Consider the following 27,618-nt stretch of genomic DNA (forward strand, 5'->3'; position numbering starts at 1 on the left):
TGGGCTGGCTAGGACTTTATACCTTAGAATGGAGGAGGCTGAGGGGTGATCTTATAGAGGTGTATAAAATCATGAGAGGACTAGATAGGATGAATGCACAGTCTTTTAGCCAGAATAGGGCAATCAAGGACCATAGAACACAGGTCATTGAGGTTTAAGGTGAGAAGGGAAAGATTTAATAGGAACCTGAAGGGCAACATTTTCACACAGGGTGTACGGAACGAGCTGCCAGAGGAGGTAGTTGAGGCAGGTACTATGGCAACATTTGAAAGACATTTGTACAAGCTAATGGATGGGAAAAGTTTAGGGGGATGATTTAGTTTCCCTAAATTCTGGCATTGTCTTTGTTTCTTCACCTTTGCAAGAAGTATTCCAATACTTAGGCCATTTGGAAGAATGGGCTGAAAGATGGCAGATGGAGTTTAATTCTGATAAATGTGAAGTGCTACATCTTGGCAGGACAAATCAAAATAGGACGTACATGATAAATGGTAGCGAATTGAGGAATGCAGTTGAACAGAGGGATCTAGGAATAGCTGTGCACAGTTCCCTGAAGGTGGAATCTCATGTAGATAGGGTGGTAAAGAAAGCTTTTGGTGTGCTGGCCTTTATAAATCAGAGCATTGAGTATAGAAGTTGGGATGTAATGTTAAAATTGTACAAGGCATTGGTGAGACCAAATCTGGAGTATGGTGTACAATTTTGGTCGCCCAATTACAGGAAGGATGTCAACAAAATAGAGAGAGTACAGAGGAGATTTACTAGAATGTTGTCTGTAAGGGATGATCTTACAGAGGTGTATAAGATCATGAGGGGAATAGATAGAGTGAATGAACAGAATCTTTAACCCAGGGTATGGGTTTGTAGAACATTGGCATTATGTATGAAGGACATTATTGCCATAGAGGGAGTGCAGAGAAGGTTCACCAGACTGATTCCTGGGATGTCAGGACTGTCTTATGAAGAAAGACTGGATAGACTTGGTTTTATACTCTCTAGAATTTAGGAGATTGAGAGGGGATCTTATAGCAACTTACAAAATTCTTAAGGGGTTGGACAGGCTAGATGCAGGAAGATTGTTCCCGATGTTGGGGAAGTCCAGGACAAGGGGTCACAGCTTAAGGATAAGGGGGAAAGCCTTTAAAACCGAGATGAGAAGAACTTTTTTCACACAGAGAGTGGTGAATCTCTTGAACTCTCTGCCACAGAGTTGAGGCCAGTTCATTGGCTATATTTAAGAGGGAGTTAGATGTGGCCCTTGTGGCTAAGGGAATCAGAGGGTATGGAGAGGAGGCAGGTACGGGATACTGAGTTGGATGATCAGCCATGATCATATTGAATGGCGGTCCAGGCTCGAAGGGCCGAATGGCCAACTCCTGCACCTAATTTCTATGTTTCTATGTTTCTATGTATGGCCTTTTCTTTGACTGGATTGGGTGCGAACAAAAGCTTCTCGCTGCACCTCGGTACAGTATTCAAGAGTTAAGGGCCTGTCCCACTTGGGCGTCATTTGCGTGTCATTTACGCAACATCATTTACGTGTCATGACGCACGACCCGCGCATAGTGCGCATTACGAGCGCATGGTGCTTGGTGACGTAGGCAGTGACGCGCGGGGCCCCAGGATTTTGGGCTGTACAAAAACTTTGCGCGCCACCTGTATGATGCGTAATTGACGCCCAAGTGGGACAGGCCCTTTAGATTTAGGTCTTAGGGCTCTTGGAATCAAGGGTTATGGGGAGAAAGCAGGAACGGGGTACTGATTCTGGATGAACAGCCATGATCATATTGAATGGTGATGCTAGCTCGAAGGGCCAAATGGCCTTCTCATGCACCTATTTTCTATGTTTCTATGGTACCGGTGACAATAATAATCTAAACTAAACGAAATATTTGGATAGGAAATATATGGGTAGGAAAGGTTCAGTGGGAGAAGGAACTGCAGATGCTGGTTTAAACCGAAGATAGACACAAGAAGCTGGAGTAACTCAGCGGGACCCGAAATGTTACCCAGTCAGTCTCTCCAGAGATGCTGCCTGTGCCACTGAGTTACTCCAGCTTTTTGTGTCCATCTAAGGTCAGTGGGAAATGGGCCAAATGCAGGTGAATGGGACTAGCTCAGTCTGCTGACTCGGTCGGCCTGGACAAGATGGGCCGAAGAGCCTGTTTCCGTGGCTCTGTGACTCTGGGAATGTATTTTAGCTGAGGGCTGTGTTTAATCCATGGGTTGTTATGGAGGGTTTCCAAGCAGTGAATGGAGCCAGGAAGCAGTGAGGATGAGCTATCTTGTTCCACACTTGGCACAGGTTTCAGTCTCAGAGGTACTTTCACCTGCTGTCATGTTGGGCTTATTAGCACTAACAATCTGCTCCTCTGTTGCCAAGTTTCATTGCAAACTGGCCCAGGATGATTCAACACTGATCATTTAGAGTCACCGAGCCACGCAGCACGGAAACAGGCCCTTCGGCCCAACCCGTCCGTGCCGAACAAGATGCCCCAACTAGGCTAGTCCCATTTAGACCATTAGACAGTATGGCACAAGAACAGGCCCTTCGAGGAAGACATTAGGCCAGGTATATGGATAGGAAAGTGGAATTCATTCATTGCCACAGACACAAAACGTGTAAGATAAGGAGATAAGAATTGAAGAGGCGCAAAATGTGAAGCTGGAGGAAGGAATGTCAGTGGAAGGGGTCGGGTGGGGAAAGGGAAAAGCACAAATGGGTCAGTGTCCCGGTGGGGCATGGCACAGAGAGGAGGGAAATGGGGGGGAAGGGGGAGGGGAGGTGGGAGGGGAGGCGGGAGAAACATAGAAACATAGAAATTAGGTGCAGGAGTAGGCCATTCGGCCCTTCGAGCCTGCACCGCCATTCAATATGATCATGGCTGATCATCCAACTCAGTATCCCGTACCTGCCTTCTCTCCATACCCCCTGATCCCCTTAGCCACAAGGGCCACATCTAACTCCCTCTTAAATATAGCCAATGAAGTGGCCTCAACTACCCTCTGTGGCAGAGAGTTCCAGAGATTCACCACTCTCTGCGTGAAAAAAGTTCTTCTCATCTCGGTTTTAAAGGATTTCCCCTTTATCCTTAAGCTGTGACCCCTTGTCCTGGACTTCCCCAACATTGGGAACAATCTTCCTGCATCTAGCCTGTCCAACCCCTTAAGAATTTTGTAAGTTTCTATAAGATCCCCTCTCAATCTTCTAAATTCTAGAGAGTATAAACCAAGTCTATCCAGTCTTTCTTCATAAGACAGTCCTGACATCCCAGGAATCAGTCTGGTGAACCGTCTCTGCACTCCCTCTATGGCAATAATGTCCTTCCTCAGATTTGGAGACCAAAACTGTACGCAATACTCCAGGTGTGGTCTCACCAAGACCCTGTACAACTGCAGTAGAACCTCTCTGCTCCTATACTCAAATCCTTTTGCAATGAAAGCTAACATACCATTCGCTTTCTTTACTGCCTGCTGCACCTGCATGCCTACCTTCAATGACTGGTGTACCATGACACCCAGGTCTCGCTGCATCTCCCCCTTTCCCAATCGGGGATTTCCCAGAAGTGGGGGTGGGGGATAAAATTGGAGAGTTTGATGAATTTATTAAACACCAGTCCGATGGTATTTCTAGAAGGGAAATATGTCAATTTAAGGTCATTGCTGAGGGCGCCTTACCAACAAATGAGGTTTCTCCAAGATAGCCTCTGCGTTTTAGTATCACCACCAGAAACTTGGAATTCTCGTCTATCAGATAATATTCCTTCTCCAGAGAAATCCACGCCCAGTTCAGGCGGAAGAGCTGGTTCTGCAGTTTATTTCCTCCTGTAATAAATATTGGGGAGAACACAAATTTAGACATGTACCATACCATCAGTAAATAGATCATTGCTGCACTGTCCGTAGATAACACCGGTGGCCTGCAAGGATGCATTCTCAGTGAGGTTGCCAACTGTCTCGTATTAGCCGGGACATCCCGCATATTGGGCTAAATTGGTTTGTCCCATACGGGATCGCCCATGTCCCGTATTTGACTGCTACTCGGGTCGAGGGGACTGTCGGGTCGGAGCGCCGCGTCCTGCCCCATCTCGCCTGTCCCGACGTAGTGCAGCCCATGGAGTGCAGCAGCAGCAGCAGCGCCTCGCCCGTGGCCCCATCGGTCGGCAGCCCGTCCAGCTGTCCGACCTTCGGACCTTCACTTACTGCCGACACCACCACCCCTCCTTCTCATGGCCGATCACCGGTTCACGAGTTGGATGGGGCGCCGGACTTTGCGCGCGACGTCGCGCGGCCCGGGCCAAAACTCCTCAGCTGGCCCGCCGGCTGGGCTTTGTGTGCGGTCCAGCACCCCGGGCCAACTCATCATTCACCCAGCCACGGCCGAGTCGGTCAACGAATTGCCGTGGGGAATTTGTCCCTTATTTTGACCCTTTGTCCCTTATTTGGGAGAGAGAACGTTGGCAACCCTAATTCTCAGCGCCCTGCTGCACTCCAGCACACTCATGACTGTGTGGCCAAATTCAGCTCTACAGGTTTGCAGATGACACCAGTGTGGTGGGCCGTATCACGAACAATGATGAGGCAGAGTACAGGAAGCAGATAAGAGAACTTAGTGACATGGTGTCAGGACAATACGCTCTCCCTCAATGTCAGCAAGAGCTAGTTATCGCCTTCTAACAGCGTGGCGGAGTACACGTCTCAATCAGCACCAATGGTGCGGATGTGGAGATGGACAAGTTTGGAATTCCTTGCCGTTAATATTACCAGTGACTACCAGGGGGACACAGTCAGAACACGAACCAGTGCAAATGTCAAAGACTAGAGGGCATAGCTTTAAAGTAAGATCGGCAGTTGAAAGGAGATTTGCGGGGCAAGATTTTTTTTATACAGACTAGTTGTTGGTGCCTGGAATGCGCAGCCAGGGGTGGTGGTGGAGGCAGATATGATAGTGGTGTTTAGGGGGCTTTTGTATAGGCACGCGGATATGCAGGCAATGCAGGGATATGGATCATGTGCAGGCTGAGCAGAGATGGTCTTGGCATCATGTTTGGCACAAACATTTTAGGCCAAAGGTCCTGTTCCTGTGCTGTTCTATTATCCGTAAGACTTATCTATATATATATCTATCAGTATTTGTATTTATAAACCACTGCCTTCTTTCAAGAGTATCTGGCGAATTCCTCTGCGGGCTGTTACAGAATTCACTGCACTGTGTGGCATCAGTCAGTAATGAATGCACTGGCATGCACACAGTAGTGAACTCACTCCACAGGCTTTATTTCTAATGACAAAGGTCTAGAATCATCCCCACAGAGCTCTCTCTCTCCCTCTCCCTCTCCCTCTCTCTCTCTCTCACACAATTTTTTCAATTTCAAAACTTTATTGGCATGATCAAATACATTGTTATATTGCCAAAGTATAAAACATGACATACATGTTAAGAATGCATAGCTATAAATACAAGTAGACAGTGCATGGATAGATATGTCCCTGTACATAAACTCGCAATAGGCCTATAGCCCTTTATTGATTGCTACACGTTCTTGCAGCTGTAAGCAGTACAACACAATAGCAAGTTTATCAATTCTCTCTCTCTCCCCTTCTCTCTCTCCCCCCCTCTCTCTCTCTCTCTGCTCTCCCTCCCTCCCCCCCTCCCTCTCTCCCCACCACCCCTCCCCCTCTCCTCCCCCCCACTCTCCCTCTCCCTGTGTCCCCTTTTCTCTCCCTCCATCGCCTCCTCCCCCTCCCCCTCCCCCCTTCTCTCTGTCACCCACTCCCTCAGCCACTCTCCCTCCCTCCCTTCCTCCCCTCTAGACTGAGCTTGGCTTGGACGTGGGCTTGGCTGTGGCAGGTCACCCTGTGGCCCAGATTGTAATGGACCTTAAGAAGGAGCTGTGTGTTCCCAGCTCCCAGGATGCTGCAGCGAGCTGCATGTCCTCCAGCAGCTTACATAGCCACAGTCAGGACACACACTGGTGGAGACTAGTTAGACGGCCACAGACCACCCAAGTAACAGAAAACCCAGCTGATAAAAGGGGCCTGGACAAGAAAAGCGACCAACTGCCACAGATACATCCCGTTAGCATTAGCACAAAGCTTCTTTCCGCAATACGGTAAAGGATGTTTAAACTGCTAATAACACTTCAAAGGTCGGGGGATTTATACAGCTAGACTAAGGATTTGCACAAAGTGCCAACATGAAATAGTGTGACAAGGCTTTGGGCATATAGACGCACTTGGTGTATTGAAGTTTCTTTCTTTGATACACAGAACAGGACAGCACAGTTACAGGCCCTTCGGCCCACAATGTCTGTGCCCAACATGACGCCAAGTTCAACTCTTATCTGCCTGCACATGATCCATATCCCTCCAATCCCTGCATATCAATATTCATCCAAAGACTCCTAAACACCATTATCCTATCTGCCTCCACCACCACCACCCCTGGCAGCACGTTCCAGGCACCCATCACCCTTTGTGTAAATAAACTTGCCCCGCGAATCTCCTTTAAACTTTGTCCCTTTTGCCTTAACGCTATGCCCTCTAGTCTTTGACATTTCCACCCTGGGGAAAAAGGCTCCGACTGTGTACCTTGTTTAGTTTAGTTTAGTTTAGTTTAGTTTAGTTTAGTTTAGTTTAGTTTAGCTTAGTTTAGTTTAGAGATACAGCGCAGAAACAGACCCTTTCGGCCAACCGGGTCCGCGCCGACCAGATCTGCGTGATCTGCGTGACGCGCAAATCACGCCCAAGTGGGACAGGCCCTTAAGGCAGCAACTCTATCACTGCGCCACCGTGCTACCTCTATGCTTCCCAGAATTTTATATACTTCAGTCAGGTCTCTCCTCAACTACCAGCATTCCAGAGAAATCTATCCAAATTTGTCCAACCTCTTGTTATGCCCAATGCCCTCTAATCTAGGCAACACTCTGGTGAACCTCCTCTGCACCCTCTCCAAAGCCTGCACATCCGTCCTGTAATGGGGGTTACTGGAACTGCACGCAATACTCCAATTCAAAGCAGAATTTCAACTCCTTTCACAGACACAAATTGCTGGAGTAACTCAGCGGGACAGGCAGCAAGCATCTCTGAAGAGGAGGAATGGGTGATGTTTCGGATCGAGACCCTTCTTCAATTCGTTTGGGTGTGCTGGCATATGGTTGGGTTTAGTGCAAGTTTTAAATTCAGGTAGCCCACAAAAAATCAATGTAGAGAAAGTTTGGAATACCGTTGGATTTGTTTACAGCAAGAACGAAGCATTAAAGAGGAAGCCCACGCTATTCCTGCACGGGACCATGTTATATTTAGCACCGATGTCAACACTTTGCAGCAAAGTGATCAGAGAAGGATGCCGACACTTAGAGAACACTCTCCGTGCCTGCCAGATAACAACGCATTCTAGCCGGCCGCAAGAGAGAGTGATGGCAGGGACAGTGAGAGAAGTCCCAGATGTTCGACAGCCTGAGCTATACGGAGAGGTTGGGAATGCTACGACTTTAATCAATGGAGCACAGGAGGCTGAGGGGTGATCTTGTGGTGGTGTATAAAACCATGAGGGGAATAGACAGTGTGAATCTTTTACCCAGGGTAGGGGATTAAAGAACTAGTAGGTTCGAGGTGAGGCAGGAAAGATTTACTAGGAACTTGAGGAACAACATTTTCACACATGGTGGTGGGGTATATGCAACAGGAGGTAGTTGAGGCAGGTACTATAACAACATTTAGAAGACACTTGGGCAGGGGCAAGGATAGGAAAGGTTTATGGTGTTGAAACAGCATGGCAAATTAGTGCTTCGTGGTGGGTTCAAAGTGGCGTTTGTTGAAAAGGGGAAATAATCTTTGAAAATGAGAGCCCAGGCAGAGCACAATGCCCTGCTGAGACACATCAGCAAGAAATTGAAGATCCTATCCATGTACCTGTAGATATAGGCCAACTGTGGGCAGGTGGGACTAGTGTAGACGGGGCATCTAGGTTTGCATGGATGAGTTGGGCTGAAGGGCCTGTTTGACTCTACGACTATCTCTACTTGTTGTGAGAAACATGCAAATCTTAATACAGGAGGGATCTGCCAGATTGGATATCCTGCTTGCTCCCAGGCCAGGAGATACACCATGATCACCATTGGAAACACTTGTCAGGAATGGTCTCAAGGCTACTACATTCTCCTGTGTTGAGGAGATTCAGTATACCATCAACGGCAGAGAGCACACTGACTGGTTGCATCACGGCCTGGTTCAGTAACTCAAACGCACAGGAATGAAGGAGACTAGAGAGTGGTGGACACTGCCCGGTTCATCACAGGTACTGACCTCCCCACCATCGAAGGTCCATCACAGGTACTGACCTCCCCACCATCGAAGGGATCTACAGGAGGCGCTGCCTCAAAAAGGCAGCCAGCATCATCAAAGACCCACACCACCCTGGCCACGCTCTCATCTCGCTGCTACCATCGGGAAGAAGGTATTAATTAAATGAAAATGTATTTATTATACCGGATATAGAGTTACAGCACGGAAACAAATCATTGGTGCAACTAATCCATGCTGACCTAGGTGCTCCATTTAAGCTAGTCCATCACAGGTACTGACATTGGTGGAATTCCCTGCCACATAGGGCAGTGGAGCCCAAATCACTGGCCTCCACTTTAAGAGAGAGTTAGATAGAGCTCTAGGGGCTAGTGGAATCAGGGGATATAGGGAGAAGGCAGGAACGGGGTACTGATTGGTGATGATCAGCCATGATCACATTGAATGGCGGTCCTGGCTCGAAGGGCCGAATGGCCTACTCCTGCACCTATTGTCTATTGTTTATTGTCTATTGCTTCAACTACCTCCTCTGGCAGCTCGTTCCATACACCTACAACTCTCAGTGTGAAAACGTTGCCCCTCGGATTCCTATTAAATCTTTCCCCTTTCACCATAAACATATTTTAGTTTAAATTAGAGATACAGTGCAGAAACAGGACCTTCAGCCCACCATGTCCATGCCGAGCAGCAATCAACCCGTACACTAACACCACTCTCACTCTACATGCTAGGAAGAATTTACCATTTTACTGAAGCCAATTAACCTACAAACCTGTACGTCTTTGGACTGTGGGAAGAAATCGGAGCAACTGGAGAAAACCCACGTGGTCACAGGGAGAACGTACAAACTCCATACAGACAGCACCCGTAGTCAGAATCGAACACGGGTCTCTGGTGCTGTAAGGCTGCAACTCTACTGCTGCACCACCGTGTGGCCTTGTGTCCCCTGGTTCTTGATCCCCCCCCCCTCCTCTGGGTAAAAGACTGTGTGCATTCACCTATATCACCTCTACACGTGCTGTGTAACGGGCTTGTTAAGCTGCGGCAGGTAAGCAGCTCGCTGATCCGTTGTCGGTACATGGGACAACTCAACTCTCACTTGTATCCCGCCCTGCACCCAGCGCGTTATGTAAGAGCTGGCAGCTGGAACAAGGGCACTGGAAGAGAGCCCAGTACAGTTGGCAGCTGCAGATTACAGTCTTTATCAGCAGTTTAATGCTTGGAGTGAATGGAGTCTCCAAGGTGATGCAGGTGGAATGACGGAGTGAACGGATTAGGCTGGGAGCCAGAGGAGTACATGAAGGGAATTATGGTGGAGCAAGATTAAATAAAATCATTGTGAACTTGCCTGGCCATTCTGCTGCATTCCACCAGATCCCCAGCAGATCACACCTCTCCTGGATTCAACCCGAAGTGGGGCTGTTTACTTTAGTTTAGTTTTGTTTCCTTTAGTTTAGAGATACAGCCCACCTAGTCCACACCGACCAGCGATCCCTGCACATTAGACAATAGGTGCAGGAGTAGGCCATTCAGCCCTTCGAGCCATTCAACATGATCATGACTGATCATCCACAATCAGTACCCCGTTCCTGCCTTCTCCCCCTGACTCCGCTGTCTTCAAGAGCCCTATCTAGCTCTCTCTTGAAAGTATCCAGAGAACCAGCCTCCACCGCCCACTGAGGCAGAGAATTCCATTACACTGACACTATTCTACACTCACTGGGGACAATTTACATTTACACCAAGCCAATTAACCTACACACCTGTCAGTCTTAGGAGCATGGCAGGAAACCGACGATCTCGGAGAAAAACCCACGCAGGTCACGGGGAGAACGTGCAAACTCCGTCCAGACAGCACCCGTAGTCAGGATGAAACCCGGGTCTCCGGTGCTGTAAGGCAGTAGCTCTACCGCTGCGCCACCGTGCCGCCCACTGAGGTGTTTGTTGTTCCTTATTCCAAACACAGGCTGCCTAGTTAAAGGTGTCCTCCGTACAACTCTACTCTGTCTTTCCCAGCACCAGCTTCTCACATCCACTCACTGTGCTCCAAGTGTGGCTTAACAGTGAAAAAAACACACAAAGTATCGACAAGTGATACAGCTTTGAAACAGGCCCTTCAGCCCACACGTCCCAACTACACGTCCCAGTCCCACCTACATAGAAACATAGACAATAGGTGCAGGAGGAGGCCATTCAGCCCTTCAAGCCAGCACCGCCATTCATTGTGATCATGGCTGATCGTCCCCTATCAATAACCCGTGCCTGTCTTCTCCCCATATCCCTTGACTCCACTAGCCTCTAGAGCTCTATCTAACTCTCTCTTAAATCCACCCAGTGATTTGGCCTCCACTGCCCTCTGTGGCAGGGAATTCCACAAATTCACAACTCTCTGGGTGAGAACTTTTTTTCTCACCTCAGTCTTAATGGCCTCCCCTTTATTCTAATACTGTGGCCCCTGGTCTCTGGACTCGACCAACATTGGGAACATTTTTCCTGCATCTAGCTTGTCCAGTCCTTTTATAATCTTTTATTTTTCTGTAAGATATCCCCTCATCCTTCTAAACTCCAGTGAATACAAGCCTAGTCTTTTCAATCTTTCCTCAAATGACAGTCCCGCCATCCCAGGGATCAATCTCGTGAACCTACACTGCACTGCCTCAAGCACAAGGATGTCCTTCCTCAAATTAGGAGACCAAAACTGTACACAATACTCCAGATGTGGTCTTACCAGAGCCCTATACAACTGCAGAAGAACCTCTTTACTCCTATACTGAAATCCTCTTGTTATGAAGGCCAACATTCCATTAGCTTTCTTCACAGCCTGCTGTACCTGCACGCCAACTTTCAGTGACCGGTGTACAAGGCCACCCAGGTCTCGCTGTACCTCACCCTTACCTAACCTAACCCCATTGAGATAATAATCCTGCCTGCCTGTGTCTGGACAATATCTCTCCAAACCTGTCCTATCCATGTACATGTCAGATTCAGATTCAGATTCAGATTCAATTTAATTGTCATTGTCAGTGTACAGTACAGAGACAACGAAATGCATTTAGCATCTCCCTTGAAGAGCGACATAGCAAACGATTTGAATAAATAATAATAAGTGTCCGGGGGGGGGGGGGTGGTGATTGGCAGTCACCGAGGTACGTTGTTTAGTAGAGTGCCAGCCGCCGGGAAGAAGCTGTTCCTCGACCTGCTGGTTCGGCAACGGAGAGACCTGTAGCGCCTCCCGGATGGTAGGAGGGTAAACAGTCCATGGTTGGGGTGAGAGCAGTCCTTGGCGATGCTGAGCGCCGTCCGCAGACAGCGCTTGCTTTGGACAGACTCAATGGAGGGGAGCGAGGAACCGGTGATGCGTTGGGCAATTTTCACCACCCTCTGCAATGCCTTCCGGTCGGAGACAGAGCAGTTGCCATACCATACTGTGATGCAGTTGGTAAGGATGCTCTCGATGGTGCAGCGGTAGAAGTTCACCAGGATCTGAGGAGACAGATGGACCTTCTTCAGTCTCCTCAGGAAGAAGAGACGCTGATGAGCCTTCTTGATCAGAGTAGAGGTATTGTGGGTCCAAGAGAGGTCATCGGAGATGTTGACTCCCAGGAACCTGAAGCTAGAAACACGTTCCACCTCCGTCCCGTTAATGTGGATGGGGGTGTCTAAGTGTTTCCTAAACGTTGCAATAGTACCTGCCTCAACTACCTCCTCTGGCAGCTTGTTACATACACCCACCACCCTCTGTGTGAAAATGCTATTCCTCAGATTCCTATTAAATCTATCCCCCCCTCACCTTAAACCTATGTTACCTGGTTCTCGATTCCTCTACTCTGGGCAAGAGACTGTGCATCTACCGAATCTATTCTTCTCGGCATTTTATACACCTCTATAAGATCACCCCTCATCTTCCTGAGCTCCAAGGAATAGAGTCCCAGCCTACTCAACCTCCCCCTATAGCTCAGGCCAGCAAGTCCTAGCAACATCCTCGTAGAAGTACTGGAATAACTCAGTGGGTCAGGCAGAATCTCTGTAGAACATGGATAGGTGACAAAGCCTGGCAAATGATAGGTTGTACATGTGCAATATATTCCTGTAACATGCTGTACACTCCACTGCCCTTAATATGGATGCCAGCAAGAAAATCTATATATATGGATTGCCTAGCCTATTCAGAATGCCACTGTGAGTTTGTTCCATTTACAAAGTCAGAGTGGCATTCTGAATAGGATGTGGCATTCAACTCTGTAAATCATTTCCTACAGTTTTACTCTTTAGTATTTTCTTGTAACTTAATTCTTTCATACACTCTACCTCAAAGACTATCACAATTGGTAACATTTTAATCCACATATCTGGTATTGGTTTATTATTGTCACGGGTAGCGAAATACAGTGAAAGGCTTTGCATGCCTGCTTTGCTTAGTTTAGTTTAGATATTATACAGCGTGGAAACAGGCTCTTTGGCCCACTGAGTCCATGCCGACCATTGATCACTAGTTCTGCCCCACATACAAGGGCCAATTTACAGCAGGCAATTAACATGCAAACCCGCATGTCTTTAGACAATAAACGATAGGCCATTCGGCCCTGCGAGTCAGCACCGCCATTCACTGATCATCCACAATCAGTTTTCAAGAAGGAATTGCAGATGCTGGAAGATCGAAGGTACACAAAACTGCTGGAGAAACTCAGCGGGTGCAACAGCATCTATGGAGCGAAGGATATAGGCGATGTTTCGGGCCGAAACCCTTTTTCAGACTGATGGGGGGTGGAGGGGAGAAGGAAGGAAAAAGGGAGGAGGAGGAGCCCGAGGGCGGGGGGATGGGAGGAGACAGCTCGAGGGTTAAGGAAGGGGAGGAGACAGCAAGGGCTAGCAAAACTGGGAGAATTCAACGTTCATGCCAACCGGATGCAAGCAACCCAGGTGGAATATGAGGTGCTGTTCCTCCAATTTCCGGTGTTGCTCACTCTGGCAATGGAGGAGACCCAGGACAGAGAGGTCGGATTGGGAATGGGAGGGGGAGTTGAAGTGCTGAGCCACCGGGAGTTCAGGTAGGTTATTGCGGACTGAGCGGAGGTTTTCGGCGAAACGATCGCCCAACCTCCGCTTAGTCTCCCCGATGTAAATCAGCTGACATCTAGAGCAGCGGATGCAGTAGATGAGGTTGGAGGAGATACAGGTGAACCTTTGTCGCACCTGAAACTACTGCTTGGGTCCTTGAATGGAGTCGAGGGGGGAGGTGAAGGGACAGGTGCTGCATTTCTTGCGGTGAGCGGTGATCCACAATCAGTACCCCGTTCCTGCTTTCTCCCCATATGAAAATGAATGAATACGTTTATTGGCCGAGTATGTACACATACAAGGAATTTGCCTTGGTGCTCCGCTCGCAAGTAACAGCATGACATACAGTAAGAATGAAACATAAAACATTAAACATTAAATCCCTTGGCTCCGCTATCTTTAGGAGCTCTTTCTAACTCTCTCTTGAAAGCATCCAGAGAATTGGCCTCCACCGCCTTGTGAGGCAGAGAATTCCACAGATTCACAACTCTCTGGGTGAAAAAGTTCTTCCTCATCTCCGTTCTAAATGGCCTACCCTTTATTCTTAAACTGTGGTCCCCTGGTTCTGGACTCTTGGATCGATGCCCGGCCTAGCCTAGCCGATCCCCAGGCTGTTGCAGGGCAAGAAGATGTGGGAGGAAACCGGAGCACCTGGAGAAAGCTCCCACGTTCACAGGGACAATGTGCAAACTCCACACAGGCAGCACGCGAGGTCAGGATCGAACCCGGGTCACTGGTGCTGTAAGGCAGGAACTCTATCACTGCGCCACCGTGCCTCCCTAAGCCTAACCGCCAAGAATAGCTGGAGGCCTCACTTTGTATTGACTGTTCTGCTGAAATTGTTACCTCTGCTAATAACCATATAATCTCCTGGTGGCCACCAGCTCTCCCACCCAGAGGGGACGAGGGGGGGCCTGTAAACAGACCGGCCACGACGGGGGAGTGGGCTGCTGGAGCCCCTGGTACAGCCTGGGGCTCGACTGGACCGGGCAAGCTGACCATCCGTGACAGGCCCGGCCAAGCTGACCATCCGTGACAGGCCCGAGCCGGCTGCCTGCCCCTTTCCCGGGGGTACGTCCGCACCCGGGTGGTGCTAGAAAAGTACTACGCGCTGTCCATGGACACCCTGGGGGATTTCTGGGACCACTGGGGGTTGACTGCATCCTTGACAAGGAGTGTAACAGAGTTGTATAACATTTTATTTAATATATTTGGTTGTCTTGTATTATGGTGGTGGGTTCTGTTTTGTTTTATTGTATGGTAAATATTATTTTTAATAATTTAATATATTTTTTGACATATAAGAAAAGAGGCTAAGCACGTGGTCTGGATGCCGCCTGCAGCAGTGGAGCGGGCAGTGGAGGATACCATGGCTACACTTGGCCAGGCCTGGCCTTTGAACTGGATGAAATGGCACCAAACATGGCGGCACCGGCATTTTATGCAACAAAACACAACTTGCGGAGGAACTCAGTGGGTCAGGCAGCATCTGCGAAGGAATGGACAGATGACGTTTCAGGTCGGGAACCTTCTTCAGACTGATGGAGTTGTGGGGGGGGGGGGGGGGGGGGGGGCGGTTAAAGCTGGAAAAGAGAGAGGTTAGGGCAGGACAAAGCCTGGTGAGTGAAAGGAGGAAAAGAGTGCCCCCTGACCTGTATCCACCCATCACTCACCAGGCTTGGTCCCACACCCACCTCTTGTCCAGCTTTCTCCCCCCCTACGACTTCTGAAGGATATTTGGACAGATATATTCAAACATAGAAAATAGGTGCAAGAGTAGGCCATTCAGCCCTTCAAGCCAGCGCTGCCATTCAATATGATCATGGCTGATCATCCGGAACCAGTACCCTGCTCCTGCTTTCTCCCCATATCCCTTGATTCCGATATATGGATAGCAAAGGTTAAGAGGAATATGGAAAATAGGGTCACAACCCAAAACGTCACCTATCCATGTTCTCCAAGATGCTGCCTGACCCGCTGAGTCACTCCAGCACTTTGTGTCTTTTTCTGTGAACCAACATCTGCAGTTCCTTGTCCCTTCATGGGCTAAATAGGACTAGCTCAGTATACCAACCATTTCAGCATGGGACGAAGGGCCTGTGTCCATGCTGACTCTACTGTAAATGCAGCTCTAGTTACAGCAGGTTTTGCCAAATCTCTGCTGCTAAATCAGACGGCAGGGTCTGTGACTGCACTTTGATAAGACGTGAACAGCTGTTTCAATGGCCCAGAAATAGTCAGTCCTCAGTTTGTTTGAACTTGTTCCTTTGTAATTGACACCCACACTAATGGCCAAGGTTTAGGCTCACTTTAGGGGGGGATATGGTGACGGGGTGTGTGCGCGGATCATTCTGGAATGCGAGGCAGCTCACACAAGCCGCGCCTGAGTGGAAACGGAGACAATGGCTACATACACTGAAAACTGGGGGAAATTGCTATTGGCAAACTCAGCACTGGTAATCACCACATATTAAACAGGAGATACTCCAATTACGGAGGCATTCTTGGTATTGGCTTGTCAAACGTTAAACGTACTGTAACACTCACCTGCCATGGGCACCAGAATGTACTTCACTCTTAACATTTAGTTTAGTTTAGTTTAGTTTAGAGATACACTCTAACCAGCGATCCCCGTACAGTAGCACTATCCTACACACTAGGGACAATTGACAAATCTTACCAAAGCTAATTAACCTACAAACCCGCACATCTTTGGAGTGTGGGAAGAAACCAGAGCTCCCATAGAAAACTCATGCGGTCACAGGGAGAATGTGCAAACTCAAGCTTCTCTTTGGATTTCCCTTAATATTGTCCCAGCTATTTTCTGTCCCCTCTTTGCCCCTCTGATTTCCTTCTCAAGTATGGTCCTTGGTTCCCAAAACCCTTCCAGGGATACACTCAATCCCCTTGGTAACTAAAACCTGGGCATAGACTGGGTGAATGCACAGAATCTTCTGCCCAGGGTAGGGGAATCAAGAAATAGCGGACCTAGGTTTAAGATGAGAGGGGGAGATTTAATAGGAGCCCGAGGAGCAACTTTGTCACACAGAGGGTGGTGGGTGTATAGAACGAGTTACCAGAGGAGGTAGTTGAGGCAGGCACGATAACTCCATTTAAAAGATGTTTGGACAGGTACATGGATAGCAATGGTTTAGAGGGATATGGGCCAAATCCAGGAAGATGGTGCCTCTTGTTTGGCATGGACAAGTTAGGTTGAAGAGCCTGTATCTGTGTTGTATGACTGACTCTATTTTCATAGTTATGGGCCTGTCCCACAGGCTATTTGTAGGCGAATGCCAGCGACTGTCATAGTCTTAGCAGGTCACCGAAAAAACGGTGACTGGACCCTCCCCTTCGACATAAAATTTGAAATAGAATCATCACTTTAGCAACAAAAAAAAATGAAGTCAGCACCGGCGCCAACCTACGTCACCTGGTGACAACCGACGTTAACCTGGTGACAACTACAACAGCACCTACGTCAGGAGAAGTCAAGCTACGCTCATTGGCATCAAACACACTGGCGCCGACTGTCTCAGAAAATGTTACAACATGTTGAAAATCCAGCGGTGACCAGAAAAGACGCTACGACTCTTTGGGCGATTGAGGAGACGACTCACGACCGTACAGGCGACAGCCTAGTCGCCTAAAAAAGCGCCTAAGTGGGGAAGGCCCATTAAATATAGAACATTATAGCACAGTAACAGGCCCTTCAGCCCACAATATAAAGCCAAGATAAACTAACCTCATCTGCCTGCATGCGATCCATATCTCTCCTTTCCCTGCATATACATGTGCCTAACTAAAAGCCTCTTAAACACCAGGGTTTGCGTGGCCCACATCTCAGTGTACTCTCGTAATTCGACCTTTCTATCACCCCAATGCCCCTGTCCCATTTAGGAAACCTGAACGGAAATCTCTGGAGACTTTGCGCCCCACACAAGGTTTCCGTGCGGTTCCCGGAGGTTTGTGCCAGTCTCCCTACCTGCAACCTCCGGCAACCACCTGCAACCTCCGGGAACCGCACGGAAATCTTGGGTGGGGCGCAAAGTCTCCAGGGGTTTCCGTTCAGGTTTCCTAAGTGGGACGGGGGCATTACTCCATCAGTCTGAAGAATGGTCCTGATCCAAAACATCGTCTATCCTTTCCCTCCACAGATGCTGCCTGACCCGCTGAGTTCCTCCAGCATTTTGCGTATAAAATCACGACTGCAATAGATCGGGTTTATGCACAGAGTCTCTTGCCCACAGTAGGTGAATCGAGGACCAGAGGACATAGGTTTAAGGTGAAGGGGAAAAGATTTAATAGGAATCTGGGGGAAACTTTTTCACACAAAGGGTGGTGGGTGTATGGAACGAGCTGACAGAAAAGGTAGTTGAGACTGGGACTATCCCAACGTTTAATAAACATTTAGTTAGGTACATGGATAGGACAGGTTGGGAGGGATATGGACCAAACGCAGGCAGGTGGGACTAGTGTTGACCGGTGTTGGCAAGTTGGGTCAAAGGGGCAATTTCCATTCTATGACACTTTGCTAGAAGTTATGATTTTTCAACCGCATGCTAAATTTATTTTGCTCCCTATGAGGATCAGAAAATAAAACTGCAAACTAGTTGGCTTCTATTTGTAACCCCTCCATAAACTGCAACAAAATACCACACTCTTAAGACCACACGTTTAAACTTTTATTTCACACACACTATTCCTTATGAGACTGTCATCTGTGCCTGAATATCACACGCAGTATTTTCATATTTCTATAACTGATACCAGAGCTCATGCCAAATCTCAAAACCTGGGGATTGCATTATTATTTTTGAAAACACATCACCAAGTGGTAACTGGAGAAATATATTAAAATAACATTAAATCAACACTTTTTCTCAGTATTGTTCAGATATAATTTTATGAAAATTTTCATGATCAAGAAAAATAAAATTGAAAAACCAAAACAGGACATGGAAATTTTAGAGAAAGTGAACGCTCACAGTCCTTTCCCCAAGGTAGAGGATTCTAAAACTAGAGGGCACAGGCTTAAATTGAGAGTGTAAAGATTTGAGGGTTACAGAGATAGGTTGAATAAGTTAGGTCTTTATTCTCTGGAGCGCAGAAGGTTAAGGGGGGACTTGATAGAGGTCTTTAAAATGATGAGAGGGATAGACAGAGTTGATGTGGACAAGCTTTTCCCTTTGAGAATAGGGAAGATTCAAACAAGAGGACATGACTTCAGAATTAAGGGACAGACGTTTAGGGGTAATATGAGGGGGAACTTCTTTACGCAGAGAGTGGTGGCGGTGTGGAATGAGCTCCCAGTGAAAGTGGTGGAGGCAGGTTCATTGGTATCATTTAAAAATAAATTGGATAGGCATATGGATGAGAAGGGAATGGAGGGTTATGGTACGAGTGCAGGCAGGTGGGACTAAGGGGAAAAAAATTTGTTCGGCATGGACTTGTAGGGCCGAGATGGCCTGTTTCCGTGCTGTAATTGTTATATGGTTATATGGTTATATGATCTCGTGGGCAGCTTTTTCACTCAGAGGTAGTCCGTATCTGGAACGAGCTGCCACAGGAAGTTATGGAAACGGATACAACTACAGGTTCACCACCGATTTTCCGGCATGCTTGGTTCCAGAGCCTTGCTGGACTATCTGTTTTGCTGGACCAACAGAGGTCACGGCCTCGCGCTTGGAAGCCGGGGATGGGAACGGATCTGCCGACTCTGGCCGGGTCGGTGTTCCAGAGCCGTGGATGCAGGGGGCTATTTCGACCCGCTGATCGGTCACGCAAGTCCCGTTGATGTTGAGATTGGCCGCCTCACCTGGCCTAAGCGCCACATATTCGGGGGGATTTCCGGGGGGGGGAGGGGGATTTCAAGTGTACTCTCGTAATTTTGTCCGGATTAAAGGAGGTGCCGGATCACCAGTTACCGGGAAAATCAGTGGTGGACCTGTACAACGTTCAAAAGACATTTGGACAGATACTTGGATAGGAAGTGTTTAGAGGGATATGGGTCAAATGCAGGCAAATTGGACTAGCCCAGTATGTGTACAATGTGGGCCGAAGGGCCTGTTGCTGTGCTGTAATGCTCTATGACTCCACATAAAGAACAATTACAGTTATAGAGACATACAGTGCGGAAACAGGCCCCGAGGCCCGACTCATCTATATCGACCAACATGCCCCATTTAATCTAGTCCCACCTGCCTGCGTTTGGACCCCTATCCCTCTAACCCTTTCCTATCCATGTTATCAGTCTAAATGTCTTCAATTGTCGCTATTTCTAACACATTTCTGTAAATTGGAAACAAACTGTATGAGGGAGAAGACAGAGTTTTCTGGGGCGGTACGGTGGCGCAGCGGGTAGAGCCGCTGACTTTCAGTGCCGGAGACCCGGTTTCAATCCTGCCCTCGGCTGCTGTCTGTGTGGAGTTTGCATGTTTTCCTTGTGACAGCGGGGTTCCCCACGGGCGCCTCCGGTTTCCTCCCGCATCCCAAAGACGTGGGGGTTTGTAATTTAATTGGTCCTCTGTAAATTGCTCCGTGTGTGCGGGGAGTGAACGAGAAAATGGGATAACATGGAACTAGTGCGACACAAGAAGCTGGAGTAACTCAGCGGGACAGGAAGCATCTCTGGAGAGAAGGAATGGGTGACGTTTCGGGTCCCGCTGAGAAATGCCCCTGTCCCACTTAGGAAACCTGAACGGAAACCTCTGGAGACTTTGTGCCCCACCCAAGGTTTCCGTGCGGTTCCCGGAGGTTTTTGTTAGTCTCCCTACCTGCTTCCACTACCTGCAACCTCCGGCAACCTCCGGGAACAGCACGGAAACCTTGGGTGGGGCGCAAAGTCTCTAGAGGTTCCCGTTCAGGTTTCCTAAGTTGGACAGGGTCATTAGATGAGAAGAACTTTTTTCACAGAGAGTGGTGAATCTCTGGAACTCTCTGCCACAGAGGGTAGTTGAGGCCAGTTCATTGGCTATATTTAAGAGGGAGTTAGATGTGGCCCTTGTGGCTAAGGGGATCAGGGGGTATGGAGAGAAGGCAGGTAGGGGATACTGAGTTGGATGATCAGCCATGATCATATTGAATGGCGGTGCAGGCTCGAAGGGCCGAATGGCCTACTCCTGCACCTAATTTCTATGTTTCTATGTTTCTATTACTCCAGCACTTTGTGTCTATCTTCGGTATTAAAGCAGCATCTGCAGTTCCTTCCTACAAGACATCATCCAACTCGTGTGAACACCTAGGTGATCGATGGTCAGCATAGGCTAGATGGGCCGAGGGGCCTGTTTCCACACTGTATCTGTGAACCAATAACCTGTCAATGAGAACCCCAGATGGCAGAATTGCTCAATCGAGACCCAGCTTGAGAGAGGGAATTTACTGGCTGGTCACTGCAGCTTTTTGTGTCTATCCTCACACAACCTGTTCAGGTATGTGAAGAATGCATTGCTGGAGGAGTTAACAATAGCACACAGAACAGAGTGAGCAAATATAGATGGGAGTCGGAATACCCACGTGAACATTTTCTGTGCTGCCCGGATCAGAGGGTTTCAGCCACAGGTCAGTCAGACTTAGATCGTTTTCTTAGTTTAGTTTAGTTTAGTTTAGATATACAGCGCGGCAACAGGCCCTTCGGCCCACCGGGTCCGCGCCGACCAGCGATCCCCGCACATTAACACTATCCCACACCCACTAGGGACAATTTTTACATTTACCGAGCCAATTCACCTGCAAACCTGTACGTCTTTGGAGTGTGGGAGGAAACCGAAGATCTCAGAGAAAACCCACGCAGGTCACGGGGAGAACGTGCAAACTCAGTGCAGACAGCACCCGTAGTTGGCATTCTCCGTAAGGCAGCAACTCTACTGCTGCGCCACCGTGACTGCCAGAGGTTTTTGGGGGAGACAGTATATAAAATTAAGAGAGGTGAAGGGTATACAGTCAAAACCTTTGCCCAGGGTCGAAATGTGCAACACTAGAGGGCTCAGCTTAAGGGGCGTTATTTTTACTTAGAGGGTGCCTGGAATGTACTGTCAGGGGTGGTGGTGGAGGCAGATACAATGCTGGTGTTCAAGAGGCTTTTAGACAGGCACGTGCATATGCAGGGAATGGAGAGAATCAACTGTGTACAGGCAGATGAGACCAGTTTAATTTGGCATCAGGTTTGGCACAATAAATGAAAGGTGAGCATAATAGTCCAAGTTCCTGTGCTGACTGTTCTATGCTCTATGAAAAATGGTAAAATTAATCAAGAAGATAAAAAAAATACGTCTGCATAGACATTTGCTCCAGCTAAAATCTGCATCAGAGCTTTGGAATTGAAACACATCTATATAAACCTTGCACAGTGTTGTGAGTCATCAAATGGCAATGTAACACATACCTGAACATTAACTACAAATGACCCTCATCTCCTAAAACCACATCAACTTCTATTCAATGCTTCAACTTTCTGAGTGTGCATATCTCTGAAGATCTGTCTTGGGCCCAGCAGATAAAGAAAGTCCATCAATGCCTCTACTTCATTAGCAGATTGAGAAGATACGGTATGGCAACAAATACTCTATTGAACTTTTCCAGGTGTACGGTAGAGAGCACACTAACTGGTTGCATCACGGCCTGGTTCAGTAACTCAAACGCCCAGGAACAAAGGAGACTACAGAGAAGGTCCATCACAGGTACTGACCTCCCCACCATCGAAGGTCCATCACAAGTACTGACCTCCCCACCATCGAAGGTCCATCACAGGTACTGACCTCTCCACCATCAAAGGGATCTATAGGAGTCGCTGCCTTAAAAAGGCAGCCAGCATCATCAAAGACCCACACCACCCTGGCCACACTCTCATCTCACTGCTACCATCGGGAAGAAGGTACAGGAGCCTGAAAACCGTGACCTCCAGGTTCAAGAACAGCTTCTTCCCAGCACCCATCTTGAACACTGCACAACACTAACCTCAGCAACTATGATCTTCCGTGGACTGTGTTTTGTTGCCCTACGGACTTCCGTTTGTGTATTATTATGCTAATCTTGTATTACCTGTAGTTATTAATTTATTTTATGTCTGATTATTTCACAGATTTATCCATGTGTTATTGAGTTTACATCCCCTTTAAGCTGTTGCAAATAAGAATTTAATTGTTCATCCGTCAGTACATACGACAATTAAACCCTCTTGGCTTGACCATCAATTTTATAATATAATAGACTAAAGAATTTGGACTATTATGGTCACCTTTCATTAATTCAATATTCTATTTCATGATGTGTAGGAAGGAACTGCAGATGCTGGTTTAAACCGAAGATAGCCATAAAAAGCTGGAGTAACTCAGCGGGAAAGACAGCATCTCTGGAGAAAAGGAATGGGTGACGGTCCTTCATAAACGAGGGTGCTGTCCGATTCACCTCTACCCCATTGTGGACATTGGACTTTGTCTCTGGAACTGATGCGCTACAATGCTGAGAACTGTATTCTGCACTCTGTATCTTCCCCTTTGCTCTACCTATTGTTCTTGAGTTTGCCTTGATTGTATTTGTGTATAGTATTATCCGATATTGGACGGCATGCAAAACAAAGCTTTTCACTGTACCTCAGTACAGGTGACAATAATAAACCTAAACCAATTGATTATTATATATTTTTCTGTGTGTCATTGTGTTTACAGGCATGTTAAGATGCAGCAAGTAAGAATTTATTTGTTCCGTTGACTGTACATATGACAATTAAACACATTTTAATTAAGCGGTGGTGGCTCGAAGGGCTGAATGGCCTACTCCTGCAACTATTGTCTATTGTCTAATTATTCGGCCCGTCTACAAGGGTGAGATAATTTACCACTCATTATAACTGCTGTTTCATGCTGCAGCTATTTTCCGGTATTTACCCCAGACTAGATCCCTGATTCTTTAGCCTTTAGAGAGACATCGTTGAAACAGGCCCTTCGGCCCAACGTGTCCGTGCCAACCAGCGATCACCCGTGCACTAGTGCTACCACACTAGGAACAATTTACAATTATGCCATAGCCAATTAACCTACAAAACTTACAAATCTTTGGAGTGTGAGAGGAAACTGGAGAACCCGGAGAAAACCCACGAGGTCATGGGGAGAACGTACAAACTCCGTACAGACAGCACACCCGTAGTCAGGATCGAACCCAGGTCTCCAGCGCTGTGAGGCAGTAAATCTACCGTGCCGACACTTAATCTGCCCTTGCATATTTGAGCAATTCTCTCTCCCTCCCCTTCACCTCTGTAGAGCGGAGGACAGGCCTGCCCAGAGGCAGACAATACGAGACCTACATGACATCTGACATACTGCAGCTCTGGGGCCCGGAATAAAATCTGCACCAGCCCACTGCACACTGCTCATTAACCTGCCCGGACATGCACCAGTTAGCTTGCCAGCAGCTTGCATTGCAGTCAACATTACATGGGATATTTCTGTTCAATGGAAAAAGAAAAAATAATCTCCGTGCCATTCTGAATGCCGCTGTTTTCTCAGTAATAATTGTGGCAGTTTGATGACCCAGCTTGGATCGATTGCCGACATTCACTGTGTGAGCAGATTAGATTAGACGTTGTGATCCTGACAGATCTCTAGCTTAGTGTCATAGGGTAGAAACAGGCCCTTCGGCCCATCTCATTCACGCCAACCAAGATGCCCCATCTACATTAGTCCCTTACAGTGCCAGAGACCCGGGTTCGATCCCGACTACTGGTGCTGTCGGTACTGGGTTTGTATGTTCTCCCTGTGACTGCGTGGGTTTTCTCCGGGTACTCTGGTCCCATGTTTAGCCCATGAACCTTTCCTATCCATGTACCTGTCCAAATGTCCTTTAAATGTTGTTATAGTCCCTGCCTCGCGTACCTCTTCTGGCAGCTCGTTCCACACACCCACCACACACATACATATGAAAAAGCTGCCCCTCAAGCCCCTGTTCCACTAGGGAGACCCAAACAGCAACCTCTGGCGACCTTGCCCGCCACCCAAGGTTTACATGAGGTCACCGGAGGTTTTGGTCACTCTCCCTAATGGTCGAAAGTGGTTTCTGCATGGTCGAGGCTTCATCGAGGTTGCTGCTATTTTTTCATCGTGATTAAAACCGGCCTCGACTAAAAATAGGTTGCCGTTTTAAAAATCGATAATTTTTTTGTCGCAGGTCTAGTCGAAGCCGGTTTTCTTCATAGACGAGGAAGGTTTTCAACATATGCGTGGGAGGTGGTCGGAGGTTGCAGGTCACCTCGACCTTGATTTTTTTTTGGGTGTCGGGTAAGATCACCAGAGGTTGCTGTTTAGGTCTCCTAAGTGGGACAGGGGCTTCAGTCTCCCTTCTCATCTTAAACCTGTGCCCTCTGGTTCTTGATTCCCCTACTCTGGGTTAAGACTCTGTGCGTTCATCCTATCTATTCCCCTCATGATTTTGCACACCTCTATAAGATCACCCCTCATCCTCCTGCGCTCCTAGGAATGAAGTCCTAGGCTGCCCAACCTCTCCCTGAAGCTCAGGCCCTCGGGTACTGGCAACATCCATGTAAATCTTCTCGGCATCCTCTCCAGCTCTGTGCTTCTTCAAAAGGTGGTGAAATGCTTGGAATAAAGCCACGTTTGGAGTATTGCCTGCAGTCCTGGTGGCTCCCATGACAGGAAGGATGTGGAGGCTTTGGAGAGGGTGCAGAGGATGATACCTGGATTAGAGGGCATTAACTACAAGCAGAGGTTGGACAGACTTGGATTATTTTCCCTGGAACGCCGGCGGTTGCGGGGAGACCGAATAGAAATAGATAAAATAATGAAAGTCATAGATAGGGTAGACAGTCAGAACCTTCTCCCAGGATAGAAATATCAAAGACCACAGGGCATGGCTTTAATTTGAGAGGAATTGAAAGGAGATATGTGGAAGTTTTTTGTTTTTTTTTTTACACAGAGGGCGGTGGGTGCCTGGAATATTCCGCTAGGGGCGGTGGAGGCAGATAGGATAGTGGTGTTTAGAGAATTTTGGATAGTAACATGGATATGTAGGGAATGGAGGGATATGGATCATGTGCAGGCAGATATGAGTGGGTCTTGGCATCATGTTGGGTACAGACATTGTGGGTCGAAGGGCCTGTTTCCCGCACTGTACTGTCTAGGTTCAAAACCCGTGGTTGTGGGAAATCCTCTTTACACCAAACACCCTGTGTAAGATCTTCTGTGATGATGGACCAGGTTTAATTAATAAATAGCACAGGATTTTCGCATTGGCAATTGCCCGAGTACATTGACTACTACAGTGCTAATCTACGGGCCAGACTATCCAAGCTGTGCCTTCCGTGACAATCCCTGTGGTCAGCCCAAAGTACAGATGCACAATGAACATTTAACATCAGGCACCAGAGAGTGAGACATGGATAGCAGCAATGTAATGGTGGAAAACCTGTCCAGTTACTCTCCCCTTCCCTCTCTCCCACCCTCCCTCCCTCTCTCTCTCCTTCTCCTCCCCTCTCCATTTCCCCCCTCCCTCCCCATTTCTCTCCTCCCTCCCCACCCCCAACCTATCCCTCTCTCCCTTCTCTCTCCTTCCCTCCCTCTCCCCTTCTCCCAACCCCTCGCTCTCTACCTCCCTCCCTCCTATCTCTCTCTCTCTCTCCTCCCTCCCCTCCCCTCCCCTCCCTCCCTCTCCTCTCCCTCCCCCTCGCTCCCTCTCCCTCTCTCCCCTCTCTTCCTCCCCCTCTCCCCCTAATGGCATGCACATTTCTGGCAGCAGATTAAAGGCCAGCAGACTTCCTTTGGTGAAACCAAACCATTTTCCCCATTAAAAATGTGAGAGTGGCTTTGTGAGTGGCTTTTTAATACAAATAATTAGAGGGAAAATATCTCGCAAGAATTTGCCGGTTTCAATCCCCCCCCCCTCCATATCATGTTACTTTCCTTGTATTAAGCATTTGCCTATTCGCCCATTTCAAACCATTCAGAGTCATAGTCATACAGCTCAGAAGCAGGCCCTTCGGCCTATGCCAACCAAGAAGCCCTCTCTACGTGGCCCACTTGCTCGTGTTTGGCCCATATCCCTCTAAACCAAGAAACAAGGAACTGCAAATGCTTGTTTACACAAAAGACCAAAAAGTGGGTCAGGCCGCACCTCCAGAGAACATGGATAGATGACGTTTTGGGTCGGATTTCAACATTTGAAAGACATTTGGATAGGTACTTGGGCGGGAAATGTTTGGAGGAATATGGGCCAAACATGGGCAGGTGGGTCTAATGTAAATGCACAAAATGCTGGAATAACTCAGCGTGACAGGCAGCATCTCTGGAGAAAAAGAATAGGTGACGTTTTGGGTCGGGACCCTAATTAGGGCAACACAAAAATGCTGGAGAAACTCAGCGGGTGCAGCAGCATCTACGGAGCGAAGGAAATAGGCAACGTTTCGGGCCAAAACCCTTCTTCAGATTGGGGCATGTTGGTCAGCTTGGATAAGTTGGGTTGAAGGGCCTGTTTCTGTTCTGTGTGGCTGTATGACTCTTATAAGCTTCTGACATTTACCAGATGCATTAATAATAGGATCATGCCAGAAAATCATATGAAATAATCATTTTGCATTAGCAATTCCGCGACTTGCACAGTTATCAAAGATCGTGTTAAATTGTCATATGTATCGGCAACTGAACAATGAAATACTAACCCTGCAATTAATATGTCTGTAAACACAATTATACACAGATAAATATATAATATATAATAGAATATATTAATAACCATGTTTAAGAAGGAACTGCAGATGCTGGAAAATGGTAGGTAGACAAAATTGCTGGAGAAACTCAGCAGGTGCAGCAGCGTCTATGGAGCGAAGGAAATAGGCAACGTTTTGGGTCGAGACCCTCCTTCAGAACGATGTGAGGGTGAGGGGGCAGGAAGAAGAAAGGAAGAGGCGGGGACAGTGGGCTGAGGGAGAGCTGAGAAGGGGAGGAGAAAGCAGGGGCTCCCTGAAATTGTCATTGTCCCTGCTTTCTCCTCCCCTTCTCAGCTCTCCCTCAGCCCACTGTCTCCACCTCTTCCTTTCTTCCCCCCCCCCCCCCCCCCCCCCCCACCCTCACATCAGTCTGAAAAAGAGTTTCGACCCGAAGCGTTGCCTATTTCCTTTGCTTCATAGATATTAATAACCATAATACTAGGTAACCCTAATAGTCTAAAAGACACAGTCCTCAGAAGATTACATTTCATAGAGACTTTTAGGCTTTTGATTTTAGTGATACAGCACAGAAACAGGCCCTTCGG

The 27,618-nt window shown here is 47.9% G+C and overlaps 1 protein-coding gene across 2 annotated transcripts in view; it reads right to left on the reverse strand.

Moving 5' to 3' along the window:
- Positions 1-27,618, reverse strand: part of LOC129698375 (FRAS1-related extracellular matrix protein 2-like) — a 125,074-nt gene that overhangs the window by 85,094 nt on the left and 12,362 nt on the right. For both annotated transcript variants that reach the window (XR_008723668.1, XM_055637491.1), the window contains exon 3: positions 3,679-3,825. Coding sequence is in view for 1 of the 2 variants with exons in the window: in XM_055637491.1 (XP_055493466.1) it covers positions 3,679-3,825 (147 nt within the window). In the remaining variant the exon portion in view is untranslated. The remainder of the gene's footprint in view (positions 1-3,678; positions 3,826-27,618) is intronic.

Source organism: Leucoraja erinacea, chromosome 6, assembly GCF_028641065.1.
Source record: "Leucoraja erinacea ecotype New England chromosome 6, Leri_hhj_1, whole genome shotgun sequence".
NCBI lineage: Eukaryota > Metazoa > Chordata > Chondrichthyes > Rajiformes > Rajidae > Leucoraja > Leucoraja erinaceus.